This window comes from Sus scrofa, chromosome 7 (genome assembly GCF_054392235.1).
Source record: "Sus scrofa isolate SSC_HxYL_T2T_F1_AM1 chromosome 7, Sscrofa_HxYL_maternal_Yorkshire_Landrace_v2.0, whole genome shotgun sequence".
NCBI classification, from domain to species: Eukaryota; Metazoa; Chordata; class Mammalia; order Artiodactyla; family Suidae; genus Sus; species Sus scrofa.
Window position 1 is genome coordinate 62081421 of NC_139389.1, and position 24658 is coordinate 62106078.

At 55.4% G+C, this 24658-nt stretch overlaps 1 protein-coding gene across 31 annotated transcripts; it reads left to right on the forward strand.

Annotated features, from left to right (window-relative positions):
• The first annotated feature begins 3606 nt into the window (after positions 1-3606).
• Positions 3607-24363, forward strand: MAN2A2 (mannosidase alpha class 2A member 2). 31 transcript variants are annotated; one of them, XR_297452.4, is made up of 26 exons: positions 3825-4008; positions 4276-4741; positions 5615-5764; positions 6579-6836; positions 6908-7052; positions 7174-7345; positions 7809-7936; positions 8164-8337; positions 8944-9130; positions 12039-12216; positions 12527-12729; positions 12935-13117; positions 13290-13404; positions 13634-13701; positions 13880-14045; positions 14768-15004; positions 15230-15352; positions 15550-15664; positions 15899-16032; positions 16223-16364; positions 18552-18685; positions 19013-19087; positions 20909-21103; positions 21267-21377; positions 21581-21722; positions 22460-24363. XR_297452.4 is itself a non-coding variant. In XM_084968469.1 (26 exons), the coding sequence occupies exons 4-26, from the start codon at positions 5633-5635 to the stop codon at positions 22610-22612; spliced, it is 3528 nt and encodes a 1175-aa protein (XP_084824595.1). In that variant the 5' UTR covers positions 3825-4008; positions 4276-4474; positions 5305-5430; positions 5615-5632; the 3' UTR covers positions 22613-24363. The 31 variants fall into 31 exon arrangements, 24 of the variants coding, with proteins under 24 accessions (XP_005653565.1, XP_084824594.1, XP_020954591.1 ...); XM_084968469.1 differs by lacking the exon at positions 21581-21722 and adding an exon at positions 5305-5430 and having other exon boundaries at positions 4276-4474; XM_005653508.4 differs by lacking the exon at positions 21581-21722 and having other exon boundaries at positions 3607-4008.
• The last annotated feature ends 295 nt before the right edge of the window (positions 24364-24658 follow it).

The following is a 24658-nucleotide window of genomic DNA, read 5'->3' on the forward strand; positions in this document are numbered from 1 at the left end:
CGGCAGCTGCAGCTCTGATGTGACCCCCTAGGTCAGGAACGTCCATGTGCCACATGTGCGGCTCTAAAAAGAAAAACAATATAAACAAATGAATTAATTACGTTAAATTAAATAGATAAGCGGACAACCAAAGCTCAACTCAAAGTAGACCACACGCTTGAGATAAGGAGGTGTGGATTCTAAATATGGCAGTTCTGGGGAAAGGCGCTTCTCATTTGGATGGAGGGTTTCACTCTAAGGTTGAGAGGGAGAGAAGAGGCCCCTGCCGGCTCTGAGAGACTCAAACCACATGTTTAGTCCTTCTTCTTCCCTTCTCCCACACATGCCTGCCTCTAGGAAATCAGGCTATTGGAAAATCATGGTGGCAAGGAAGAGCTGGGGGTGGGAAATTAAAACCTCATGCTTCTTCTACCACCCTGCTTACGCTTATGGTCATCAAGCCTATGTCCAAATATCAGGTAGTCGAACCTCTGTAGTGGAGGTGGTAACAGACAGTCACAGCACCCCAGGCTTCATGCTGGTCAGCCAAGGCCACAAGCATGTGTTTGCCAACGTGTCTTGCTGAACTTGGATTAGTGCGTCAGGAAGATTGGAGCACTCTGTCTCTTGACTCATAAACGGGGTGAGCTCTAAGCTTGATCTCCAGTGGCATCTGGGACATCGTGGTTTGGCTCCAGGTAAGAGCTGTATGTGGTCCATCCTGCAAGTAGGTCTGATCATCCCGCTGAGAGGCAGAGTTGTCACTCTCATCTGATGTTGCCTAAGACGAATAGAAAGGATTTGGTCCAAGCTCCCATCAGGACAATGAATTGGATTATCAATGGGGTGACTTTTGCTCCTAAAAAAAGAATTCTTAGCTGGATACATGGAAGGTTGGGGTGGCAGGAAGTAAACTTTCTAGAAACAGCTCTGACAGTGCCCTGATGACCTTGCCATGTAGGCTAGGTTTGAGCACAGTCCAACCTAAGTCTTTTTTTTTTTTTTTTTTTTTTTTGTCTTTTTAGGGCTGCACCCATGACATATGGAGGTTCCCAGGCTAGGGGTCGGATCAGAGCTACAGCTTTCAGCCTACACCACAGCCACAGCAACGTCAGATCCCAGTCGCGTCTGTGACCTACAGCACAGCTCACGGCAACACTGGATCCTTAACCCACTGAGCGAGGCCAGGGATCGAACCCACAACCTCATGGTTCCTAGTTGGATTTGTTTCCACTGCACCATGATGGGAACTCTCCAGCCTAAGTCTTGGCAGAATATAATATGATTCTTCCTGGAACAGGGTGAGATAAGCAGCCTGATGAGGCGCTACCCTCTTTTGTGGGAGATGCCACAAGGCTGTTTCTTTTCCTTTTTTCCTTTCTTTTTTTTTCAGGGCTGCACCTGCGGCATATGGAAGTTTCCAGGTTAGGGGCTGAATCAGAGCTGCAGCTGCCAGCCTACACCACAGCCACACCAGATCTGAGCCACGTCTGTGACCTACACCACAGCTCATGGCAACTTCAGATCCTCAATCCCCTGAGCAATGCCAAAGATCAAACCTGCATCCTTATGGATACTAGTTGGGTTCGTAACCCACTGAGCCACAATGGGAACTCCTCACAAGGCCATTTCTTATCCTCATAGTTTCAGTTGAGTGCAGGCCTTTCTGCCATATTCCCTCCCTCTTCACCTCACTTAGAGTGTAGCTGCAGGCCATAAAATTGTCTGATTGTAGTTGAGTTTGGCTCCCAGCCAACGAGAGATTTCCCACCACCATCTGGCCTGTCTCATGCTTCCTCGGGTCACTGTTGTCCTGTGAATAGGGAAAGGTGACACCACGCTGATCTTGTTTTTTTTTGTTTGTTTGTTTGGTTTTTCTTCTTCTTTTCTTTCTTTCTTTCTTTCTTTTTTTTTTTTTTTTTTTTTTGCTTCTTTAGGGTTGCACCCTCAGCATATGGAAGTTTCCAGGCTAGGGTTGAATAACAGGAGCTACAGCTGCCGGCCTACACCACAGCCACAGCAACTCAGGATCCAAGCCATCCACGTCTGCGACCTACACCACAACTCACGGCAATGCCAGATCCCCAACCCATTGAGCAAGACCAGGCAGGGATTGAACCCACATCCTCATGAATGCTAGCTGGGTTTGTTTCTGCTGCACCACAACAGGAACTCCTGGTCTTGTTTTTGTTAGCTGGGTAGTATCTGTCTGGCTCCAGTGTGGCTTGTTGTCTTACTGGCTAGGTCTCATGGAAATGCAGCAGGCACACTGAGCAGCTGCATGGTGATCCTTGGGGTCCTGCTAGCTGCCATGTTGCACTTAGGGACTGCTTGACGTCTTGATAGAGGGGAATTTTGGGGGAGTAATGGAAAGGTTCTATGCTTTGATCTGAATGGTGGTTATACTTGTATACACATTTATTAAAACTCTTCAAGCAGTAAATACACTTAAGACTTGTGCCATATAAGTTGTATCGCAATTAAAAAAAAAAAAACCCACCAGAAAACTAATAAGAGCTCTTGAAAATAAGATTACGATAGCCAAAATGAGAAATTCAGTATAAGGATCAGAAGATAAATTTCCCAGAACATTGGGCAAAACACAGGGATACAGAGGATGATGAAACCAGTCCAGGTCTCACACCTTAATAACAGGCATTCTAGTTAGCAAATAAACCTAGAAAGCTGTTTCTGATGGTGATAAACAAAATGGGAGTCAAACTAATAAGATGGTTTTGTTAAGTGTGGTTAATCAACCAAAAAGTCATTTAAGGAATTTTCAACAGTTTGTGGAGGGCTGGTAGAAACTGGCACAGTCCTTTTGGGGCGCAACAGAATGCGCTAAATCCTAATCTTGTGCCCAGGTAACCTCACTGCGGCAAATTTGTCCTAAGACAATCATTTTAGAAGACAAATGTGGAATTCATGGAGATGTTTTATTATGTGTGATTTATTATGCTGCACGATTATAAACAACCCAGATGCCCAGTCAAAGAACAAGTAAGAAAAGCATAGATCTGGAGTTTCCGGCATGGCGCCGCAGAAACAAATCCGACTAGGAACCATGAGGTTTGGGGTTCAATCCCTGGCCTTGCTCAGTGGGTTAAGGATCCGGCATTGCCAAGAGCTGTGGTGTAGGTCGCAGATACTGCTCGGATCTGGCGTTGCTGTGGCTGTGACACAGGCTGGCAGCTGTAGTTCCGATTGGACTCCTAACCTGGGAACCTCCATATGCCGCGGGTGCGACCCTAAAATAATAATAATAATAATAAATAAAAATTTTTTAAATTAAAAAAGGAAAGTATAGATCTTATTCACCGGTGGCAAGCACGGCAAGGGATCGTGATGAACGCACGGTACCAAGAGAAGGCAGCGCCCCCTTGCCTGAGAAGCGTAACTGTATCGAATTAAGGATACCTACCCCAGAGGGGGGGAGGGGGCCGGAAAATGTGCTCCATCGTTTGGCTGGTGAAATGAAGGAGGAATGTTTCTACTGCTGGTAGATAACAAGGCGCTTACTCTAGCAAGATTCAAAAAACATCAAGTTGCGCTCCGCTCCAGGCGGCTAGGCAGCGCGCCAAGACCGGGGTCGCGACTGCGGCTGCGCACTGCGGCCCGGCCGCCCGCGCCAGGGGGCCCCCGGTCCTGACCGCACCGGAAGCGCCCGGCCGGCCAGCGGGAGCCGAGCGAGGGCAGTAGCCGGGGCCCAGCTCGCCCGGCTCGGCAGGGGCGCACCGCAGACAGCGGCGGTGCCTGGGCGAGCAGGCGGGGCCGAGGCGGCGCGGGGGCGGGCGAGCCTGTCCCCGCCCCGCATGCCGTTCGGCCCGGCGGCCGCGAGAGGCCGGGGACCCGCGCCGGGTGGGCGCAGCGGAGCGCGCCGGTGGCCCTGGCCCCAGCGGGAGCGACGGGTGGGCGGACGCCCGCCTTCGCCTGCATCGCTGTCTTTCCCCCGGGCCGTTGTCCCCCGGGATGTGAGGGCCGCAGCTCCGCCGGCGGGGCCTGGAGTGGAGCGGAGAGCGGACGCAGACGGTAACGCGCTGGGCGGGCGCGGGGAGGGCTCTGGCTGCCCCGGCCGTGTCCAGGCTTGGGCAGCAGGAGCGCGGGCAGCGCTTCGGGGTCAGAGGCGGCCGGAGATCCCGCATCGGGCAGTTGTCGTTGAGGTCCCAGAGCCGGCAGAGCCAGGGAGGGCCGCAGCCCAGGAGGGCCGGGAGGGGGCTGGGCCGGCCAGCAGGCGAGCGCCCGGAGACCCGGCGGCAGGTGCCGGGACCCCCTTGGGATCCAACTCTCTCTCCCCAGCTCCACCTACTTTGGCCTGAACCCAGCCTCCGAGGGCTAAAAATATTGCCCCGAGGCTCCTGAGCGGAATCAGATCGTGCTAAGTAGGGCACAAGGCTGCAGAGGCGACCGAGCTCTTCGGCCCCGGGGCTGGAGGAAGACTCCTGAGCAGCGGCTCCCACCTACGCTCGGCGGCTAGCGGTCTCGCTCAGCCCAGCAGGCAAGTGCGGGGCCGCAGTGGTTCTCTGAAGTTGCCCCACACCGAGCAGCCGCGCCTAGCTTCTCGCTACCCATCAATCACTGCTGGCTTCTCAGGGGGTCCTGTAAATGCTTTATAAGCAGTGGCCGAAAGTTACCCACTGAAGGAATTAGAACTATCAGGCAGAAGCCGTAGGGCTCTTCGTGTTAGAAACGTCAGCTGTGGCTTCTTTTTAAATTCATTCCATGTTTCTGAATGAGAGAGGAGCTGTGCCAGGCACTGTTTCTGGTGAGTACCAGTCCGATTCAAGAGGGTAGGGAGAAGAACTTTCTTGTTAGTCTCCGGGGGCTTTGGCTGTATCTTTTTTTTTTAAATCCTCTTTTTTCCCTATTTTTCTTTTTTTCTTCTTCTTCTTTTTTTTTTTTTTTTTTTTGGAGGAGGGCCCACCTGTGACATAGGGAAGTTCCCAGGCTAGGGTCCAGTTGGAGCTGTGTTGTCAGCCTACACCACAGCTCACAGCAGTGCTGGATCCTTAACCCACTGAATGAGGCCCCAGATTGAATCCGCATCCTCATGGATACTAGTCGGGTTTGTTAATGCTGAGCCACAACGGGAACTCCTGGCTGTATCCTTTAAATCAAAACAGATACCAGTGTATTCCTTTGAAAATAGAAGCATATGGGCAGGGAGCCTGGACACCCTCCTCCTTTAAGTGATTGTGTCTTTCTTGTAGGCAAGCCCTGTGGGCAGCTGGTGATAATCAGGACATTGTATGGCTAACTCAACAGCCACAGCTGGGAAGTTTGTTATCTGGTCGTGTTTTTTTTTTGTTTGTTTTTTTTTTTTAATAGCATCCACCTGGGAGAGAGCATCATCTTCACCCTAGGGACAGAGTGCCTCCAGGACTAGGCAGGACCAGTCTCAGATGTGCCTCTTGCTAGTACTTTCTTTGTCTCAGCCAAGAGAAGACAGTCCAGGTTGGGTCAGGCTCCATAGCCATTGCTGGGATTTGGTGCTTAGAAGCTTCATTTTCTCTGGAGTCAGACAAAATAGGTGTTCCTTGGGAGCAGCCCTTTGGAGGAACTCAGTGGGGCATTTTGGTGGGAAGAGCACTAGGGGCATTTTGCCTGCCGGAGCTCCCTCTGGTGTCCCTCTGGCCAGGTTTGTGTGGAGGCCAGTATGAAGCTGAAAAAGCAGGTGACAGTGTGTGGGGCTGCGATCTTCTGTGTGGCGGTCTTCTCACTCTACCTCATGCTGGACCGAGTGCAGCATGATCCCACCCGACACCAGAATGGTGGCAACTTCCCCCGGGTGAGTCCTGCCTGATTTCTAATCCCTGCGTGTACAGATCATCTGGGCGCAGGTTATTGCCCCCACTGGAGAGTCATGTCAGCCCAGGACAGGAGCATTCCTTCCCAACAGGCAGATTTTCTGGAACCTCAAAGCTGAAAGCAGTGATGGCCAAAAAAGAAAGACGGAGTTCCCGTTGTGGCTCAGTGGTTAATGAACCCAACCAGCATCCATGAGGATGCAGGTTTGATCCCTGGCCTTGCTCAGTGGGTTAAGGATCTGGCATTGCCGTGAGCTGTGGTGTAGGTCACAGACCTGGCTCAGATCTCGAGTTGCTTTGGCTGTGGCATAGGCTGCCGGCCACAGCTCCTATTTGACGCCTAGCCTAGGAACCTCTCTATATCACGGAAAGAAAGAAAGAAAGAAAGAAAGATGGGAGGAAAAATGGCAACATATACTGCCGCTCTGTTCTGGATTCTAGGCGGCCGTTGCTAATGTCTCGCAGCAGTCTTTCCTACTAAGCCCCAGGGCAGTCCTTGTCAGCGTGCTGCTCCCAATGATTGTTGAAAATAGACATGGGAGTTGAAATCTTGGCCACCCATGAGCTAGGGAGTGCGGGGACTCCCACTCCAAGCAGATGGCAGTCCTCAGTAGTGCTTCTCACCTCTTCTTATCTGAACAGAGCCAACAGTGCTGTAGGCCCATGGCCCTGCCTTCGACTGGGGGAGGGAAGGCTCAGAGTCAGGCATCAGATGGTGGGCCCCAAGCAGAGATCCTCCATGTGACATAAGAGCTTGGGGTGGTGGCTTTCTGATTTTTTTTTTTTTTTTGGCAGAGTCAAATTTCTGTGCTGCAGAACCGCATTGAACAGCTGGAGCAGCTGTTGGAGGAGAACCATGAGATCATCAGTCACATCAAGGACTCCGTGCTGGAGCTGACTGCCAACGTGGAGGGCCCACCTGCCCTGCTGCCCTACTCTATGGCCAATGGCTCCTGGGTGGTGCCACCAGAGCCCCGGCCCAGCTTCTTCTCTGTCTCCCCTCAAGACTGCCAGTTTGCTCTGGGGAGCCGGGGCCAGAAGCCAGAGCTGCAGGTAAGAGTGAGAGCTGACAGGGACCCACAGTGGCCGTGGCTGGGGCACTGAGCTGCTCTCCTGCCCGTCAGATGCTGGCTCTATCAGAGGAGTTACCATTTGACAACTTGGACGGCGGCGTGTGGAAGCAAGGCTTTGACATCTCCTACAGCCCACACGACTGGGACACCGAAGACCTGCAGGTGTTTGTGGTCCCCCACTCTCACAATGACCCAGGTGAGGGCCCAGCAGAGCCCTGGGAGCCGGGATGTGAAGGGGGCTTTCTAATGGCAAAGGTGAGCGGGGGGAGCCATTGCAGATGGTGGCCTCCTCAGGGGACCCTGTGTTGGCTCCCCAGGCTGGCTCAAGACCTTTGACAAGTACTACACAGAACAGACCCAGCACATCCTCAACAACATGCTATCCAAGCTGCAGGAGGACCCCCGGCGGCGATTCCTCTGGGCTGAAGTTTCCTTCTTCGCCAAGTGGTGGGACAACATCAATGCCCAAAAAAGAGCCGCCGTCCGAAGGCCAGTGCCAGTCGGGGAGGTGGGGGACGGTGGGGGGGGGCTCTCCTTTGAGCCCTGGCTAGGGTGGGTATGAAGTCCTCTCCTAGAGCCGTGGATGCCATGGTGCCAGGCAGAGGCAAGAGGAACCACGGCAGAGCTGAGGAGTGATGGTAGAGGGGCTGGGAATGAGAGGGCAAGAGCTGGTTTGAGGGGCACTCGCATTAGGAGAAATGAAAGTAATGTGAGCACGAGGGCAGCGGAAGTGTGGGCCTGGCCCCTGGAAGCACAGACAGAGATCCGGGGACAAGCAGAGCCAGGGCAGCGTGGAGGTTGGCTGGCAGGACAGGAGGGCTCCTGTCTGTTCTCCTGGTCCTGGGTTCAGGTGAGCTGGCTTGGCCAGGCCAGTACACAGGTCCCGACTTCTGGTTGGCAGGACTGGACCAAGGGCCTCTCCCCCTTGTTGAGTGTGTGTCTTCAACTCCAGGCTGGTGGGCAATGGGCAGCTGGAGATTGCGACAGGAGGCTGGGTGATGCCAGACGAGGCCAACTCCCACTACTTCGCATTGATCGACCAGCTCATTGAGGGACACCAGTGGCTGGAGAAAAACCTTGGTGAGTCTGGGCTCATGAGTGGGAGTCTGTCCCCCCCCCCCCCCATAGCTGAGCCCAGGGGACAGCAGGGGTGCCGCGAGGCACAGGGACTGGAAGGGGGCCGTTCCTTTCTAGGCTGATTCTGCCAGCCTGGATCTGGTGTGATGGCAGGAGGGGACCCGGGGCCCCAGAACTGGGAGGCCAGGCCCTGAGGCATTCGGGCCTGTGGCTTCCGTGCCCCTGCCCAGGTGCAACCCCGCGCTCAGGCTGGGCAGTGGACCCCTTTGGATACAGCTCCACCATGCCTTACCTGCTGCGCCGTGCCAACCTGACCAGCATGCTGATCCAGAGGGTGCACTACACCATCAAGAAGCACTTCGCCGCCACCCACAGCCTGGAGTTCATGTGGAGGCAGACCTGGGGTAAGGCCAGGTAGGGTGGAGGGGGTCACGGCTGCAGTTCTCACTGTGGAAGGGCAGGGATGTCAGAGATAAGACCCATATGTGGGAGTTCCCATTGTAGTGCATCATAAACAAATCCAACTAAGAACCATGAGGTTGTGGGTTTGATCCCTGACCTCGCTCAGTGGGTTAAGGATTTGGTGGTGCCGTGAGCTGTGGTGTAGGCCGCAGGTACAGCTCCTATTAGACTCCTAGCCTGGGAGCCTCCATGTGCTGCGTGTGTGGCCCTAAAAAGACCGAAAAAAACCAAAAAACAAAACCCTACATGTTCTTCAGAGCAGACCAGCCAGCCTGGTGCTGACCATCAGAGGCTCTCCATTGGGTTAGGTGGGGATCATCTTGATCTCTGGCCTCTCTGGGGCCTGCTGTCTGTCCCAAGGGTCTGAGCCTGTTTTCCTGTGGAGGAGCCATGGGCTCTGGAGCCCTCCCTGTGTCCTGACTCGTGGCCTGCGTGTCCTCTGCAGCCTTGAGTCCTGTTCATGCCCCCCTTCCTATCAGGGCTGCCTTTAGCTGGAGCAGGTGCCTGCGCCCAGCCCCGGGGCTGACTCCCCAGTGTACCTTCTATAGACTCGGACTCCAGCACGGACATCTTCTGCCACATGATGCCCTTCTACAGCTACGATGTCCCCCATACGTGTGGCCCAGACCCCAAGATCTGCTGCCAGTTCGATTTCAAGCGCCTTCCCGGTGGGCGCATCAACTGCCCTTGGAAGGTGCCACCCCGGGCTATCACCGAGGCGAACGTGGCCGAGAGGTATTGCTTTCCAGCCTTGTTCTGGGTGTAATGGTGCCATTTTCATTCTGCGGAGGAGTCTGGAGACCTGGCCTCTGGGCTGGGCTCTGCTGCGTGGGAGGTTTCTGCTTCCACATTCATAAAAGGGGTGTGGGCTCGGGTGCTGAGTTCAGGACCTGCTGGGCAGGTCCTTTACTGTGTCTTCCTGGAAAACTAGCGTAGTTCCAAGGAACTATCTTTCTTCTTCTTTTCTTTTCTTTTCTTTTTTTTTTTTTTTTTTTTGGTCTTTTCTCATTTGTCTTTTTAGGGCTGCACCCATGGCATATGGAGGTTCCCAGGCTAGGGGTCAAATCAGAGCTGTAGCTGCTGGCCTATGCCACAGCCACAGCCACACCAGATCCGAGCTGCATCTGGGACCTCCACCACAGCTCACGGCAATGCCAGATCCTTAACCTACTGGGCAAGGCCAGGGATTGAACCCGCAACCTCATGGTTCCTAGTCTGATTCATTTCTACTGCGCCACGACGGGAACTCCAGGAACCACCTTTCTCCCAAATGGTTTTATTTCCCCAAATGAGCATGTTTTCCAGTGTGTTAACAAACTGTTGAAGCTAGCTGACTGACTCAGAGGCTGATAGTTCTCAAATTAGTTGCATTGCCTTACAGCCTTTAGCCTGATACTCCTTCATTTAGCTTGGGCCTCCTGCCTTGGCTTAAAGTCAGCTGAGATCCTCAGGGCTTTGCACACCCAGGATCCCTTTCACATGCACATTTTGTGCTTCCCAACCGCCTCCAGCCTCTATTCCCTCTGAGAGAATCCTTAGGGACCCCAAATCAGCTCCCTTGAGGAAAGGGTGGATTGATAGCGAGCTAAGCAGGAGTTCCTATCGTGGCTCAGCGGTAACAAACCTGGCTAGGATCCATGAGGATTCAGGTTTGGTTCCTGGCCTCTCTCAGTGGGTTAAGGATCATGCATTGCTGTGGCTGTGGTGTAGGCCGGCAGCTGTAGCTCTGACTCGACCCCTAGCCTGGGAACTTCCATATGCCTCAGGTGCGGCCTTTAAAAGGCAAAAAAAGAAGAAAAGAGCTCAACAGTGATTTAGCCAGAACTGGACTGGACTGCAGAAAATAACCAGTTGAACTGGTTTTCATGTTGCAATATTCTATTTACATGATGTCCAAGCGGTGAAACATGTGACCAGAAGGGAAAGAAAGTGGTCTTTTGTTTCTAAACTCCAGAAATCTAAAAGCTGATTCTAAGCAAGAATCTAGGGCTTTTAAGGCATGCTTTTTCTTAAAGCAGCAGCTGTGGTCTACAGATGCCAGGCCAGGTTTACTGTGCAAGTCATAGGTGATAACCTCATTTTCTCCTTTAAAGAAGGGTTACTAGGCTGACAAATTAAGGGAAGGTGGTATTTGAGGAGTCCTTTCTCAAGACCAAAGTGGAAAAGAACAAGCTGGACCAGCATGGTAAAGTAGATTAGCAGCTAGTTGAACTGTGACACCCATAACGAGCCAATTACCAGGCTCGTCCAAAAAGAGAAAGAGGCTTTAATGCCACAGGGCTCTGTTTTAATTTTATTGATTATATTAGTGACTTGTATGAAAAGGAAAATAATGTGTTTACATATAGGTCCTATTACATACCAGAAACTGTTTTGTTTTGTTGTTTTTTTTTTTTCCTGTCTTTTGAGGGCCACACCTGTAGCATATGGAAGTTCCCAGGCTCGGGGTCGAATCAGAGCTGTAGCCACTGGCCTCCACCAGAGACACAGCAATGCCAGATACGAGCCGTGTCTGTGACCCACACTACAGCTCAGGCAACGCCAGATCCTTAACCCACTGAGCAAGGCCAGGGATCGAACCCACAACCTCATGGTTCCTAGTTGGATTTGTTTCCGCTGCACCATGAAGGGAACTCCCAGAAACTGTTTTAAGTGTTTAACAAATATTAATTCATTCAGTTCATTTTAATTCTCATAATATTATGATGGTAGGTACTGATGTTATCCTTATTTTATAGAATCTGAGACCCAGAGAGGTTAAAACACTTGCCTGGGGTCACAGCGGGTGCATGGGAAGCTGGCATCGGGAGAGTCTGGCTGCCAAGTCCAGGCCCTTCACTCCAGAGCCGTGCCGCTTCACTAATTGGTGGCAAAACAAAACTAAGGTGTCGGGGTCAGGATCCCAAAAAACTTCGGTAAATTGGGATGTGGGTCGAATCGAACCAGATAAGATTTATTAGAGATAAACATACGGTTCTCTTCCACCAACAGAATAGGAAAGATCAGGCTGAGAAAAATCTTGCTGGGCCTCATGCACAGAAAACATGGTCACTGATGTCAGCGTGGTGGGGTGACCCTGGGGCTGCCAAACAGGCCTGTGTAGACCCCCACTGCTCCCATGGCAACTCTGGCAAGACCAGGGTTGGGGGGGGTGGCAGTGTGTGTGTGTGTGTGTGTGTCACCTGATTTCTGCCAGACTCCTGTATTCAGTGCTGAGCCCCGCTCTGGGATCCTGATGAGGGGCTCTTCGGAGAACTGCTGGTGAACGGGTTCTGCACTGCGGCATAGGGACCCAGTAGAGGAGCTGGGTGGGTAGAGGGTGATGAGAAAACACGGCGGGTGGAGCACGCTTGGCTATGCCTGCCGGTCACGGGGAAGGAAGACCGATTTGTTCTGTACGGTGTCTGAGGGCAGAGCGCGGGCCAGGCAACTGAAGCCATGCATCCAGAGGAACTCTCTAGCAGTCCAGAGGACCCCGCCCCGCCCCGCCCCGCCCCGCCCCGCCCCGCCCCGCTGTGCCCGGCTCTCCCGTCCCACATGGAGCCGCGTGACTCTGCATGGGAGGGCTTCTCTCAGTCTGGCTCTGCTCTGGATCCTGTAGTTGGAGGCTCCACCTTGGGCCTGTGCACCTCTCCACCTGCAGGGCAGGCCTGCTCCTGGACCAGTACAGGAAGAAGTCCCGGCTCTTCCGAAGCAACGTCCTCCTGGTGCCGCTGGGCGACGACTTCCGTTATGACAAGCCCCAGGAGTGGGACGCCCAGTTCTTCAACTACCAGCGGCTCTTTGACTTCCTCAACAGCAAGCCTGACCTCCACGTGCAGGTCTGAAGGGTGCTGGGCTGGGGGCCCGGGGGCCTCGGCGGTGCTGCAGCCCAGCCCTTCCCGTGAGGTTCTGTGCTCCCCATTACGGCGCCAACGCAGGGCTTTGTTCCCAACCTGTGAGCAAGGCTCAGTGTCACGCTTCTTCCCCGGGCTCCCCAGCTTCTGTGAGGTCCAGAGGGTGGGCTAGGCAGTGACCTTCCTCTGCGTAGGCAAAATCCCTGCCCCTGCCCCTGCCCCAGCTGCAGCACCAAGGGCCACGGTCCCGAAAGGCTCTGGAGCTGATGGAAGTGGGGTGTTGGCGTCCCTACAGGCTCAGTTTGGCACCCTCTCTGACTATTTTGACGCTCTCTACAAGAGGACAGGGGTGGAGCCGGGGGCCCGGCCTCCCGGTTTCCCTGTGCTGAGTGGCGATTTCTTCTCCTACGCGGACCGGGAAGACCATTACTGGACAGGCTATTACACTTCCCGGCCTTTTTACAAGGGCTTGGACCGTGTCCTGGAAGCCCACCTGCGGTGAGACCCGCCCCCTTCCAGGCTGGAGGGAGTAAAGTAAGCCTTTGGGGTTTAAACAGGGGCTGGATTGGCTTGGAAGGTACTGGAAGGGCCCGGAGACCAAGCCACGGGGAGAAAGGGGGGAAGGAAGAAGAGTGGGTCCTGCAGAGTTGGCAGGGGGCGCTGCAGAGCTGAGTGACAGGAGGCTGGCTCCTCTCTCTGGCAGGGGGGCAGAGATTCTGTACAGCCTGGCTGTCGCCCACGCCCGCCGCTCTGGACTGGCTAGCCAGTACCCGCTCTCGAACCTGGCCCTTCTGACGGAAGCTCGGCGCACACTAGGGCTCTTCCAGCACCATGATGCCATCACCGGCACCGCCAAGGAGGCAGTCGTGGTGGACTATGGGGTCAGGTGGGAGCCCTCTCTTCCCCATCGGCTCCGCGCCTCTGCCCATCATCCCCAAAAGGAGGAGGACGCGCCGGGCGGTCCGTGGGCAGGCCTGCCAAGGGCTCATCCTGCTGGCAGGTGGACAGTCTCTCGGTGGTCATCTCTCCCATGGTCCCTCTCCTGCCCGCCCTCCCAGGCTTCTGCGCTCCCTTGTCAACCTGAAGCAGGTCATCATTAACGCAGCTCACTATCTGGTGCTGGGGGACAAGGAAACCTACCACTTTGACCCTGAGGCTCCCTTCCTGCAAATGGTGAGCCCCGCTCTGACATCTGCTCAGGGCTAGGGGGCGCCCTCTGGCGTGTGCAGTGCTGTGCCAAAAGCTGTTGCTCTTTTCCTTCCGGGTCCTGGGGTGAAAGCTCTGTGTCCAGCGCAGTTGGTGGTCCACATCCAGGACAGGTGGGGGGCCGGGGAGGGGGCAAGTCCCCAAGTCAGGGCACGCCCCCACGACCGTTCTTCCCTTCCCCATTGCTCCTCTCCAGGATGACAGCCGCACAAATCACGATGCCCTACCAGAGCGCACAGTGATCCAGCTGGAGTCTTCACCCAGGTGAGCCGGGCTGGGCCAGGCCCAGAGGCAAAGCCCCTCCCCAGCTGCGGACACCCTCCCAGCTCCACGGCCACCCCCGTCTCTGCAGAACCACCAGGGACCCTTGGCCTGGCCACCGTTGCTGCTTCTGCTGTCCCAGAGCAGTGCCCTCCTGGGTGAGCTTACCTTCTACTCACAGGTATGTGGTGCTGTTCAACCCACTGGAACAGGAGCGGCTCAGCCTGGTGTCCCTGCTGGTCAACTCGCCCCGGGTGCGGGTGCTTTCAGAGGAGGGTCAGCCCCTAGCCATTCAGATCAGCGTGCACTGGAGCTCTGCCACCGACCTGGTCCCCGACGTCTACCAGGTGAGGCGGGGCTCAGCCCTTGGTGCTAATCCTTGGCCTCTCCCTGGAGCCTCACCCTGCCCATCGACACCAGCTTCTCACCCTCTGGTTTGCAGCCCCCGCTGACTCCCCAGGTTGGGGGCAGGAGTTCTGGGAGGGGGGGTGCCCACAGGACAGTCACTCTTGGGATCTGAGTTTCTCCTTGAAAGGAAGGGGAAGTTGGGGGAGATATGACGATGGTAAAAGTGGCAGTTAGATTGCCCCATCACACGTACATTCCAGAAACATTTTTGAGGAGTTCCCATTGTGGGTCGGTGTGTTAAGAACCTGACATAGTGTCTGTGAGGATGTGAGCTCAATCCCTGGCCTTGCTCAGTGGGTTAAGGATCCTGCCATGAGCTGTGGTTGTAGGTCACAGATGCAGCTCGGATCCCATGTTGCTGTGGCTGTGGTGTAGGCCAGCAGCTGTAGCTCTGATTCGACCCCTCTGGGAACCTCCATATCCTCCAGTTGCAGCCCCAAAAGGAAAAAGAAGAAGAATTTTTGAAAGCTTAAATGGGCGGGTACCACTTCATAGTTATTCAGATGTTACTTGGGACTCCTGAAAGTCTGACAAGGGGCAAGTGACATTGCCTCCACTCTGGGCAGAGGACAGAGGCCCGGTGGGTGCAGGGACTTGCTTGAGCTCTCAGGGCCACAACCCCTGGCCTAGGTCAGAACTGACACCCGCCGTGCACCTGCAGGTGTCTGTGCCTGTCCGCCTGCCAGCACTGGGCCTCAGCGTGCTGCAGCTGCAGCTGGGCCTGGATGGGCCCCGCACCCTGCCCTCCTCCGTGCGTGTCTACCTTTATGGGCGGCAGCTGTCTGTCAGCAGGCACGAGGCGTTCCCCATACGCGTCATCGACTCTGGCACCAGTGACTTTGCCCTCAGCAACCGCTATATGCAGGTCTGGTTCTCAGGCCTTACCGGGCTCCTCAAGGTAAAGGGCCAGGGGCTGGGAGCCGGAGGACAGCTTGCGTGTCGGGGGGTTGTGCCGAGCTGCCTCCCGACTGACAGTGGACCCGGGAGCGGGCCGTCCTGGCCTCAAGCTGACAGCACAGGAAAGCTGGGCTTGACCCCTTGGGGAAGTTCGTCCACGCCCTCCCAGGGGGCAGGCCTGACATGCTGGCGTGGGGCCAGGGGTCAGGGCTGTGTTTTTTGGCAGAGCATCCAAAGAGTGGACGAGGAGCAGGAGCGGCGGGTGGATACGGAGTTCCTCATCTATGGCACCCGCACGTCCAAAGACAAGAGCGGAGCCTACCTCTTCCTGCCTGATGGCGAGGCCAAGGTACTCTCAAGACACCCTGCATGCCCCAGTCACCCCCAGGGTGGAGGGCAGGTGGCTGAGGACTGCCACCTGGGGGCCTGGCTCAGCCGGGGCTCTTGGCCCAGAGGCTGCTAGAAACAAGTCCTCCTACCCGACCCCGATCTGGCACCCCCCTTGCACTTCCGCTCGGGATTCACTGCCATCTGCTCTCTCCCCAGCCCTACGTCCCCAAGGACCCGCCTGTGCTGCGCATCACGGAGGGCCCCTTCTTCTCAGAGGTGGTTGCCCACTACGAGCACGTTCACCAGATAGTTCGGCTTTATAACCTGCCAGGTGAGCCCTGCAGGCGAGGATGCTTGGAAGGAGGTGCAGGCTCCGTGGGCCGTGACACACTCTTCCTTCTGCCCGTTGTTGCCTCACACGTATTATTTGAGGCGGGAGGGATGCTTCATTCACTTGGGGTAGGGCTAGTCCAGAAATGCCGGGGCACAGTCTCGCCCCAGCCCGGTCTCTCAGACTGTGGCTCACGCTCACGCGGCTTGGCCTTGCCCTGTGCCCTGTGCCCAGGGGTGGAGGGGCTGTCTCTGGACATGTCCTTCCTGGTGGACATCCGGGACTACATCAACAAGGAGCTGGCCCTGCGCATCCACACAGACATCAACAGCCAGGCTACCTTCTTCACGGACCTCAACGGCTTTCAGGTGATGCCCGGGGCCCCAGAGACCCCACAGAGCAGACCTCAGACCGTGTGTACTGCCTCCGTCACAGTCCCTGGCGGGTGGCCTGTCCTGAGGAGGAGGAGGTGGAGGAAGCAGAGGCCAGAGGGATCGGGCGGAGGGGGGGGCCAGGTGGTGCCCGGATGCGCTCCATCTGCTGGCCTTGCCCCCGCAGGTGCAGCCCCGGCGGTTTTTGAAGAAGCTGCCCCTGCAGGCCAACTTCTACCCCATGCCGGTCATGGCCTACCTCCAGGACGCTCAGAACCGCCTCACGCTGCACACCGCCCAGGCCCTGGGTGTCTCCAGCCTCCGTAGTGGTGAGGGGGGAACAGAGTCTGTCAGGGGCGGGGGTGCGGGGAGGAATGGCAAGATCAAGAAGCCCATCCCCATCCATCCCCCAAGCCTGTCCTCTCTTCAGACGGACCTTTTAACAGCCCTGTCATTCACACAGCAGCAGGCACTGGGAGAAGGCAGATGCCTGCTGTCACCCACTTCCCTAGTGGAGGCAGCCGTGGAGGCGCGAGGGGCTCGGGGGTGGCCTGTTGGATCCTCTCAAGAAACATCAGGGTGTTGAAGGATGATTCTCAACTGAGTTGTGCAGCCTCCTTCTCCTGGCAGGGATGGGAATCGGGACAGTGGTTGGCAGAGCACACTCAGCATTATAATGAAATACTTAACAAAGGAGAAAATACATCCTATTTTCCTACTAATGGTCGTTTCCTACTTAAGAATCAAAACAGGGAGTTCCCGTCATGGCTCAGTGGTTAATGAATCCGACTAGGAACCATGAGGTTGCAGGTTCGATCCCCGGCCTCGCTCAGTGGGCTAAGGATCTGGCGTTGCCGTGAGCTGTGGTGTAGGTCGCAGAAGCGGCTCGGATCCCGTGTTGCTGTGGCTGTGGCATAGGCCAGTGGCTACAGTTCTGATTCAACCCCTAGCCTTGGAACCTCCATAAGCCACAGGAGCGGCCCAAGAAATGGCAAAAAGACAAAAAAAAAAAAAAAAGAATCCAAGGACATGAGACTGACCTGGAGCTGGTCACACTGGGCCAGCCCGGGTGGCTTCCCTGTCCTCAGGGATATGGGAACAGTTTGCACTTGGTGGCCTCTGCCGCCTTTAGATCATCCTTCTTTGGATGGAGCCTTAGCACAGGGCTGAGCCAGGGATGCCCAGTCCAGGCTCTGCAGGGCTGGTGGCGAGCACAGTGGGGACCTGACTCCCTGCTGGAAGGTGTGTGGCCCTGCTGCCCCTTCGCCCAGGCTCATCTCACCCAGTGTCCTAAGCCAGCCCAGTGTCCACCCTTGCTTCTCCCTGCCCTTCTGGAAAGCCGTGTGCAAACAGGGCATTGTTTTATCTCCCTGCCCGTATGGAAAGCTGTGTGCAAACGGGATCGTTTTACATGCAAGGGGTCCGTTTTTGGATTTTGGGGAGTCTTTCTGTGGTTGCTCAGGGTAAAGACTGAGGAAGTACAGAAGTCAGGATGCAGGCTGGGGAGATGGACAGACAGAGTCATCTATGTGGGCTCCTCTGAAGATTCTTAAAAAAAACAGGTGCTGGGGAAAATCTCCCTTGCAACATATGTCAGCTTTGCCGTGAGCTCCTTCCCAGGCATGTTTTTAAAAGAAAGCAAAGATGTCATCTGCCATCTCTCGTCCCCAGGGCAGCCCCCAGTGCCACCTAATCGGAGCCTCCACCTGATGTGCTATCTGGCTGTCCTCTCGCTGCCCTTCTTTTGACAGATGTGGCGGGCAGAGCTGGAGGGCTTGTGTTCTAGTCACAGCAGAATCTGCCAGGCCTGAGCAAACCTGCCCCGGGTCAGGGTCTCTGCAGCTGCTGCCGATGGTTGTTGATGAGGGTTTTGCATTTGCTGTTCTTTTTTTTTTTTTTGTCTTTTTGTCTTTTTGCTATTTCTTGGGCCGCTCCCGCAGCTTATGGAGGTTCCCAGGCTAGGGGTTGAATTGGAGCTGCAGCCCCTGGCCTACGCCAGAGCTGCAGAAATGCAGGATCTGAGCCGCATCTGCAACCTACACCACAGCTCACGGCAATGCCGGATTGTTAACCCACTGAGCAAGGGCAGGGACCGAACCCGCAACCTCATGGTTCCTAGTCGGATTCGTTAACCACTGCGCCACGACGGGCACTCCTACTGTTCATTTTTATTTGCTGTTTATGTAGCCACTCTAGAGATGGTTCCCTACCTGGGCACCTGGGGTGGCCCCCACTCCTGAGCCACAGAGCACGGGCGGTGAACTGCCAGGGTCGGGCTGCACCCCCCCCCACCCCTGCCCACTGGCCTCTTGTTTCCACTTCTGCAAAGCCAGTCCTTCACCAGGCGCCTTCCACCTTGAGGTGCCACGGCTGCTTTGTCCCCTGTGGAACTCACAGCTTCCAGCCACTTCCCTGGGCTTTTCCCTCGTGCCCATGGTTGGGATTCTTCTTCCAGAGGTCAGTGTCTGCTTGGGGATGAGGGGGACAGGCCGGGGGCTCACGGTTCACTTCCCCAGGCCAGCTGGAGGTGATCTTGGACCGGCGCCTAATGCAGGATGACAACCGGGGCCTGGGCCAGGGGCTCAAGGACAACAAGAGAACCTGTAACCATTTCCGCCTCCTGCTGGAACGGCGAACCCCGGTCAGGGAGGTAAATTCTGGACCTCCCCCGCAGGGAGCCAGGTCAGGCCGGGCCCCGTGGGTGGCCCTGGGGTTCCAGCCTAGGGCTTGAGGAGCATCCTAGAAGTGGGCAAGGGGTAGCGAGAGCAGGGCCTGGTTCCTGGGTTGGTGGGAAGTGAGCCTGATGCTTTGCTGGTCCATCTCACGCAGCCTGGCACCTCCCTCTCCCACAGCACCCTGTTGCCTGTGCCTTCCTCATGCTCATCTCCCACCTTCCCACCCCCACCCCCACCCCCGTGTTCTCTAACCCTCTCTGCTCCTGCCCCGCTCATCTCATGGCTTTCTTTGCCCCCACCAGCCTGGCTTTTTCTCCAAACTGGCAGCCATGTTTAGGGGCTTGATCTTTCACAACAGCAGGAGCAGGAACCACGAGGTAAGGGCCAGCAATGGGGCATTGAACTAGCCTTAGTGCTTCGTAGCTGGAGGTGGAGCCCGTGGATGGCAGAGCCTGCTGCTCCATCTCGCGCACGGGGGCTCAGTCACTCACTCATCACATAGCTGCTGAGCACCTGCTGTGCCGTGAGGACGGAGAGGCACGCACGCTTGTAAGATACTAACTCCGGTCTCTAGGAATTTACCCACGAGTAGGGGCGGGGACAAGCTAGTGTGTGAAAGTAGGAGGAAGAACGTGGGTGCGTTCCTTGGTCCTAAGGAGAACACAGTGGGCCAAGGGGATCAAGGGCAGCTTCCTGGAGGAGGCGTCATCCCCAAGCATCTTGGATGAATGTGGGTCTGCTCTGCACACTTGAACCAAGGTACAGGGTGGGAGGCAGAGAAAACAACGTGAATACAGGAAGATCCTCGAGCTTCACTCAGCTAGGCTCAAGCTGCCTATCCAGTGTGATAGCCACTAGCCACATGTGACCATTTAAATGTTTTAAAACTGGAGTTCCCATCATGGTGCAGTGGAAACAAATCTGACTAGGAACCATGAGGTTGCAGGTTCGATCCCCGACCTCGACCAGTGGGTTAAGGATCCGGCGTTGCCATGAGCCGTGGCGTAGGTTGCGGACACGGCTCAGGTCTTGCATTGCTGTGGCTGTGGCGTCGGCCGGCATCTGTAGCTCCAATTCGACCTCTAGCCTGGGAACCTCCATTTGCTGCGGGTGCGGCCCTAACATGCAAAAAATAAGTAACTAAATGTGTTAAAACTAAATACAATAATAAATTCAGTTCTTCATTCAAACTAGCCTCATTTCATGTGGCTCAATGGCCACAGGTGGTTAGTACCCACTGTGTTCAGTAGTGCAGATGCAGCAGAGTCCCATGATTGCAGAAGGTTCTAGTGGCCCGTGCTGGGCTGCTGTGGGGGGTAGGCTGCGGCAGACTGTAGTGGGCCCTGAAAGCCCAGCAAAGAGTCTGGGTTCCTCTTGGAGGCCAGCGAAGGATCTGAGCTGGGAGGGACACTGTTAGGGCTCTGCCATAAGCATGTCACTCCAACAGCAGGGACTAGGGTGGATCTTCAGGGAGACCGGAGGCAGGGGGACAGTTTAAAGGCTATTTCAGCAGGAAGTGGGGGTGGCTTGAACTAAACCACTGGATGGGGAAGAGGGGTTGGATGTGAGGATACTGCCAAGACGGGGATGGGGTCGGGGCCGAGGGAAGTGGGAGATTCTGGACAGTAGGCAGGAGGGTGGTGCCAGGGACAGAAAGCCAGAATACGGGAGAGTGGCCACCACAGAGGCAAGTTCAACTGTAAGTGTGACGTGTGACGTCTGGGTTGGCCATCTAGGGAGCAGCTTCCCAGTTGGCACAGTAGTGGGGACCACTGGGCCCGAGCATCAGGGCTGGTGCTGTGGATACAGGGTCCTGCCTGAAACCGCAAGGTTGCCCCGAGGACTTTCTCCATCAGAGGTCCATCCTCCATGACAAAGCATCCATCTGTCTTTCTTCCATTCTCCTCCCTGCACTGAGCATCTCTGTGTGGTAGGAGATGTTGCCAATGCGAGTGTGTGGCTCACGACAGCGTTAGGGAAGCAGAAAGCCCACAACGCAAGAGGAGGGATGGTCTAGCGAAATAGCCCTTCCTGCATTGTGCGAGGTGGGACGTGACCGCACTTGAAGGGCCTTGGAGTCAGGCACCCTTGTCTCCAGACACAGCAGGGCAGCTCTTTCCAAAGGAGCTGACCTGGATGTGCTGTTATCCTCCTGCCCAGCTCCACTTCCTCACCCACATCTCGGGCCCATCTTTCAGGTTCACGATGGCCTCCCTACCAGCTACCCGTCCCTCCTCAGCCACCTGACCTCCATGTACCTGAACACCCCTGTGTTCGCCCTGCCCGTGGCCAAGAAGCAGCCCCCAGGTCTTGCTTTGCGCTCATTTCACCCTCTGGCATCCTCACTGCCCTGTGACTTCCACCTGCTCAACCTGCGTTCGCTCCAGGCCAAGGTGAGTGTCCCACGCAGCACTCTTCCCCCGGGACCAGATGGTGGCCTCTCAGCATCCAGACACCTCCCTATCCCAGCCCTGCCTTCCGGGCAGAGGTGCTGCTGCTCCGTGAGCCCTGCAGAGACGTCCCACCCGTTCTCACCCTCCATGTGTCTGTCACCAGGATGAAAATGTGCCCGCAGCAGAAACAGCACTCATCTTACACCGCAAGGGTTTTGACTGTGGCCTGGAGGCCAAGAACTTGGGCTTCAACTGCACCACAAGCCAAGGCAAGGTGAGCAGGCCCCAGGTGTGGGAAGAGAGAGGAGGGCGGAAACAGAGCCCCTGGGGCAGCAGGCAGAGCTGGGGGAGGAGCCTGGGGGTGGGGCTGGCCCCAAGAGCGGGGAGGTGGACGGGGTCACTCTGGGGCCTCACGGAGAGAAAGGGAGAAGCTGTTGACATGTGTTTTCAAAGCTTCTGAGGCTTGGCTGGGGCCAGTTCCATATACAGGTGGAGAACTCTGTCAAACAAATGGAAACACCAGAAATTAAAAAAGCCGGGGAGTTCCTGTCGTGGCGCGGTGGTTAACAAATCCGACTAGGAACCATGAGGTTGCGGGTTCGGTCCCTGCCCTTGCTCAGTGAGTTAACTATCCAGCATTGCCGTGAGCTGTGGTGTAGGTTGCAGACGCGGCTCGGATCCTGAGTTGCTGTGGCTCTGGCGTAGGCCAGTGGCTACAGCTCCGATTCGACCCCTAGCCTGGGAACCTCCATATGCCGCGGGAGCGGCCCAAGAAATAGCAAAAAGACAAAAAAAAAAAAAAAAAAAAAAATGCCGGGAGTTCTTGTTGTGGCTCAGTGGGTTAGGAACCCGACTAGTATCCGTGGAGATGCGGGTGTGATCCTTGGTCTCACTCAGTGGGAGGATCTGGTGTTGCCATGAGCTATGGCGTAGGTCGCTGACACCGCTTGGATCTGGCGTTACTGTGGCTGTGGTGTAGGCTGGCAGCTGCAGCTCCACTTCGACCCCTAGCCCAGGAACTTCCATATGCCGCTGGAGCGGCCCTAGAAAGTAAAAAAGCAAAAACTAAACCAAACTGAAAGCCATCATGCTCTATTCATTGTTTAAGCCAGCAAATGCTGGCACTGATAAATGCCTCCATGTGCCGATCCAGAAATGAGGCAAGACATGGTCCCTGTCCTCTGTGCAGCAGGTCCTGCCCTGAGGTCCATGGGCAGGCTTCAGGCTTGAGCAGATGCCAGGCCACCAGGAGGCCCCGTAGCTTCTGGGAGGTTCAGACGTGTGGTTGGAGGAAGGGAGGCAGCAGCTGGCGTAGCAGCCCCCAGCACTGCCGGGCACCTTCTCTTCTCGCCACAGGTGGCCCTGGGGAGCCTTTTCCATGGGCTGGACGTGCTTTTCCTGCAGCCAACCTCCTTGACTTTGCTGTACCCTCTGGCCTCACCGTCCAACAGCACTGACATCTTTGTGGAGCCCATGGAGATCGCCACCTTCTGCCTCCGCCTGGGCTAGGGCTTCTCGTGGCCTGAAGAGAAGCTCCATCCACAGAGACTGCCTCTTCCAAGAAGGTCGGGCTGGGCCAGCCGCCTCGGGTATCCCTTCCCGATCTACCTCTCAGAACCGCGACAGACTGGGCTCTGCCCTCAATTTCTGTTTCTCGTTGCTTCTGCATTTGGGGGCAACCCACAAGCGCAGTGTTGGGCGGCCAGGGCAGGTGCCAGGGAGATGCAGGCGGGATGGCCTTTGGCCAGAGTGGGCGGTGCCAGCCTCTGCTTTGAGTCGTGAGTGTCCACCTGGTCGGGCCCAGGCTCAAGCCCTCATCCTTCCCCCGAGTGGGATGGAGGAGAAGCAAGGGAGACGTCAGGGTCACTGTGCGAGCTGGCTCTAGGGCAGACCTGTGGCTGTGTAAGGTCCCCCTATCCTCGTGCAACAAGCAGCAGCAGAGTGATGCTGGGAGGCGGGGGATGGGAACCCCGAGCGGGCACTGGGGCAGAGGAGTAGGAGGAATTGCTGCTTTCTGTGACGGCTCCACTCTAAAACTCCCCGACCCGCACGCCCTAGCCCGGGGCTACAGTGTGGCAGGAAGGACTCGCAAAGACTGTCATGGCCAGAGGTCATAGGACACTTTGGGTACCAAAACTCCCATCTCATACTGGACACCTGGCCTATGTGTTGATTTGCGGGATGGTGGCCCCTACATAACTTCTCTTAGGTTCCAGCACTCTGTACACCACTGTCCCCAAGAGCTCCTTCCTGTCATGGGGCTCTTTGCTCAGGCGAATTTCCTTTCCCTGGAAGAAAGTGAAGCCTCCACAGCAGCCTGTGTGGTGGGCAACTGGGGAAGGCTTTCATCACCACCCCTGCAGCCAGGCAGAAGCTTCACCTTCATGCACCCTTCTATGGACGTATCCGATTCCTGGCGCCAGGACTAGGGCTCTGTACACTAAATTAGGAGGCACCCCGGCTGCCAGTCAGCCTTCCTTGCAGCTTGGATTAGCAGAGAAACATTTATGATCATTTCTATAGATGCTGAAATGATAACCAGTAAAATTTAAAATCCATCCCTTACTGAACTCTCAGTAGGTTAAGATGAGAAAGAAGCATCTGGATTTAGATAAAGGAGTCTCCATCTGAAACCAACAGTCAGTGGCATTCTAAAGAGTCAGACACCACAGGCGTCCCCATAAATTCTGAAATTAGCCAAGGACATACTCTTGTTTTCAGGAGGTTCTGACACTGCTACCCCCTGCAGTGTGGCAGAGGAGAGAGCTGAGAAGGATTGCACCTGTCGTTATTGTAGGTGACAGCCGGCCAACCTGTACAGCCAGAGATCAACTTAAGGCCGTAATAGAGCATACGCTGGGCCAGCGCCCACAGGGGATGTCTCGTTCCTGTCGAGATTCTCCCAGTCAGCTCCTACATTTGGTGCATTCCAGTGAGACTTGATCTTTTTTGGAATTTGACAGGTTCTCGTGTTCATTTGAAGGAGTGACTGTATGAGAACACTAAGAAAATTCTGAATGATGAGTTGGGGGCAGGGGTGCTAGGTGTGGGGAAAAGGCGCTCATCCCGTGGAATTTCCAGGACTCCTGACCAACTGTGCGTTCAGTCGGTGTGACCTGGAGTGGGATCAGACTGCTGGAACCAAAGAGGGAGCCTAGCCACAGACGCAAGGGTGTGGGGACTTGGTTACAAGATACAAGGAATATTTTAAGTGGGAAAAAGATGGATTATTTAATAAACAGTACTTTATGACAACTGCCTATCAAAGTAAAAGATCTCTCCCTCGCAGTTTCCACAAAAATTAGCGCCAGAGGGGGGAGAAAAAGGTTAAACTAGAAAAATGCTGAGGAAAATACAGGATTGTTTTTGTACCTCTGGGGTGGGCAGGTCTTCTGTAAGCGTAACATGAACCTCAAAAGATGCAATAAGAGAGAAGATAAACAGATTTTACCACCAAAAATATATTGAAAGTTTCTGTATGATGGAAACCACCAAGGTTAAAACACAAAAGACAGATTTAGGAGAAGATATTTGCAGCACTTCAAAAATTGGTGA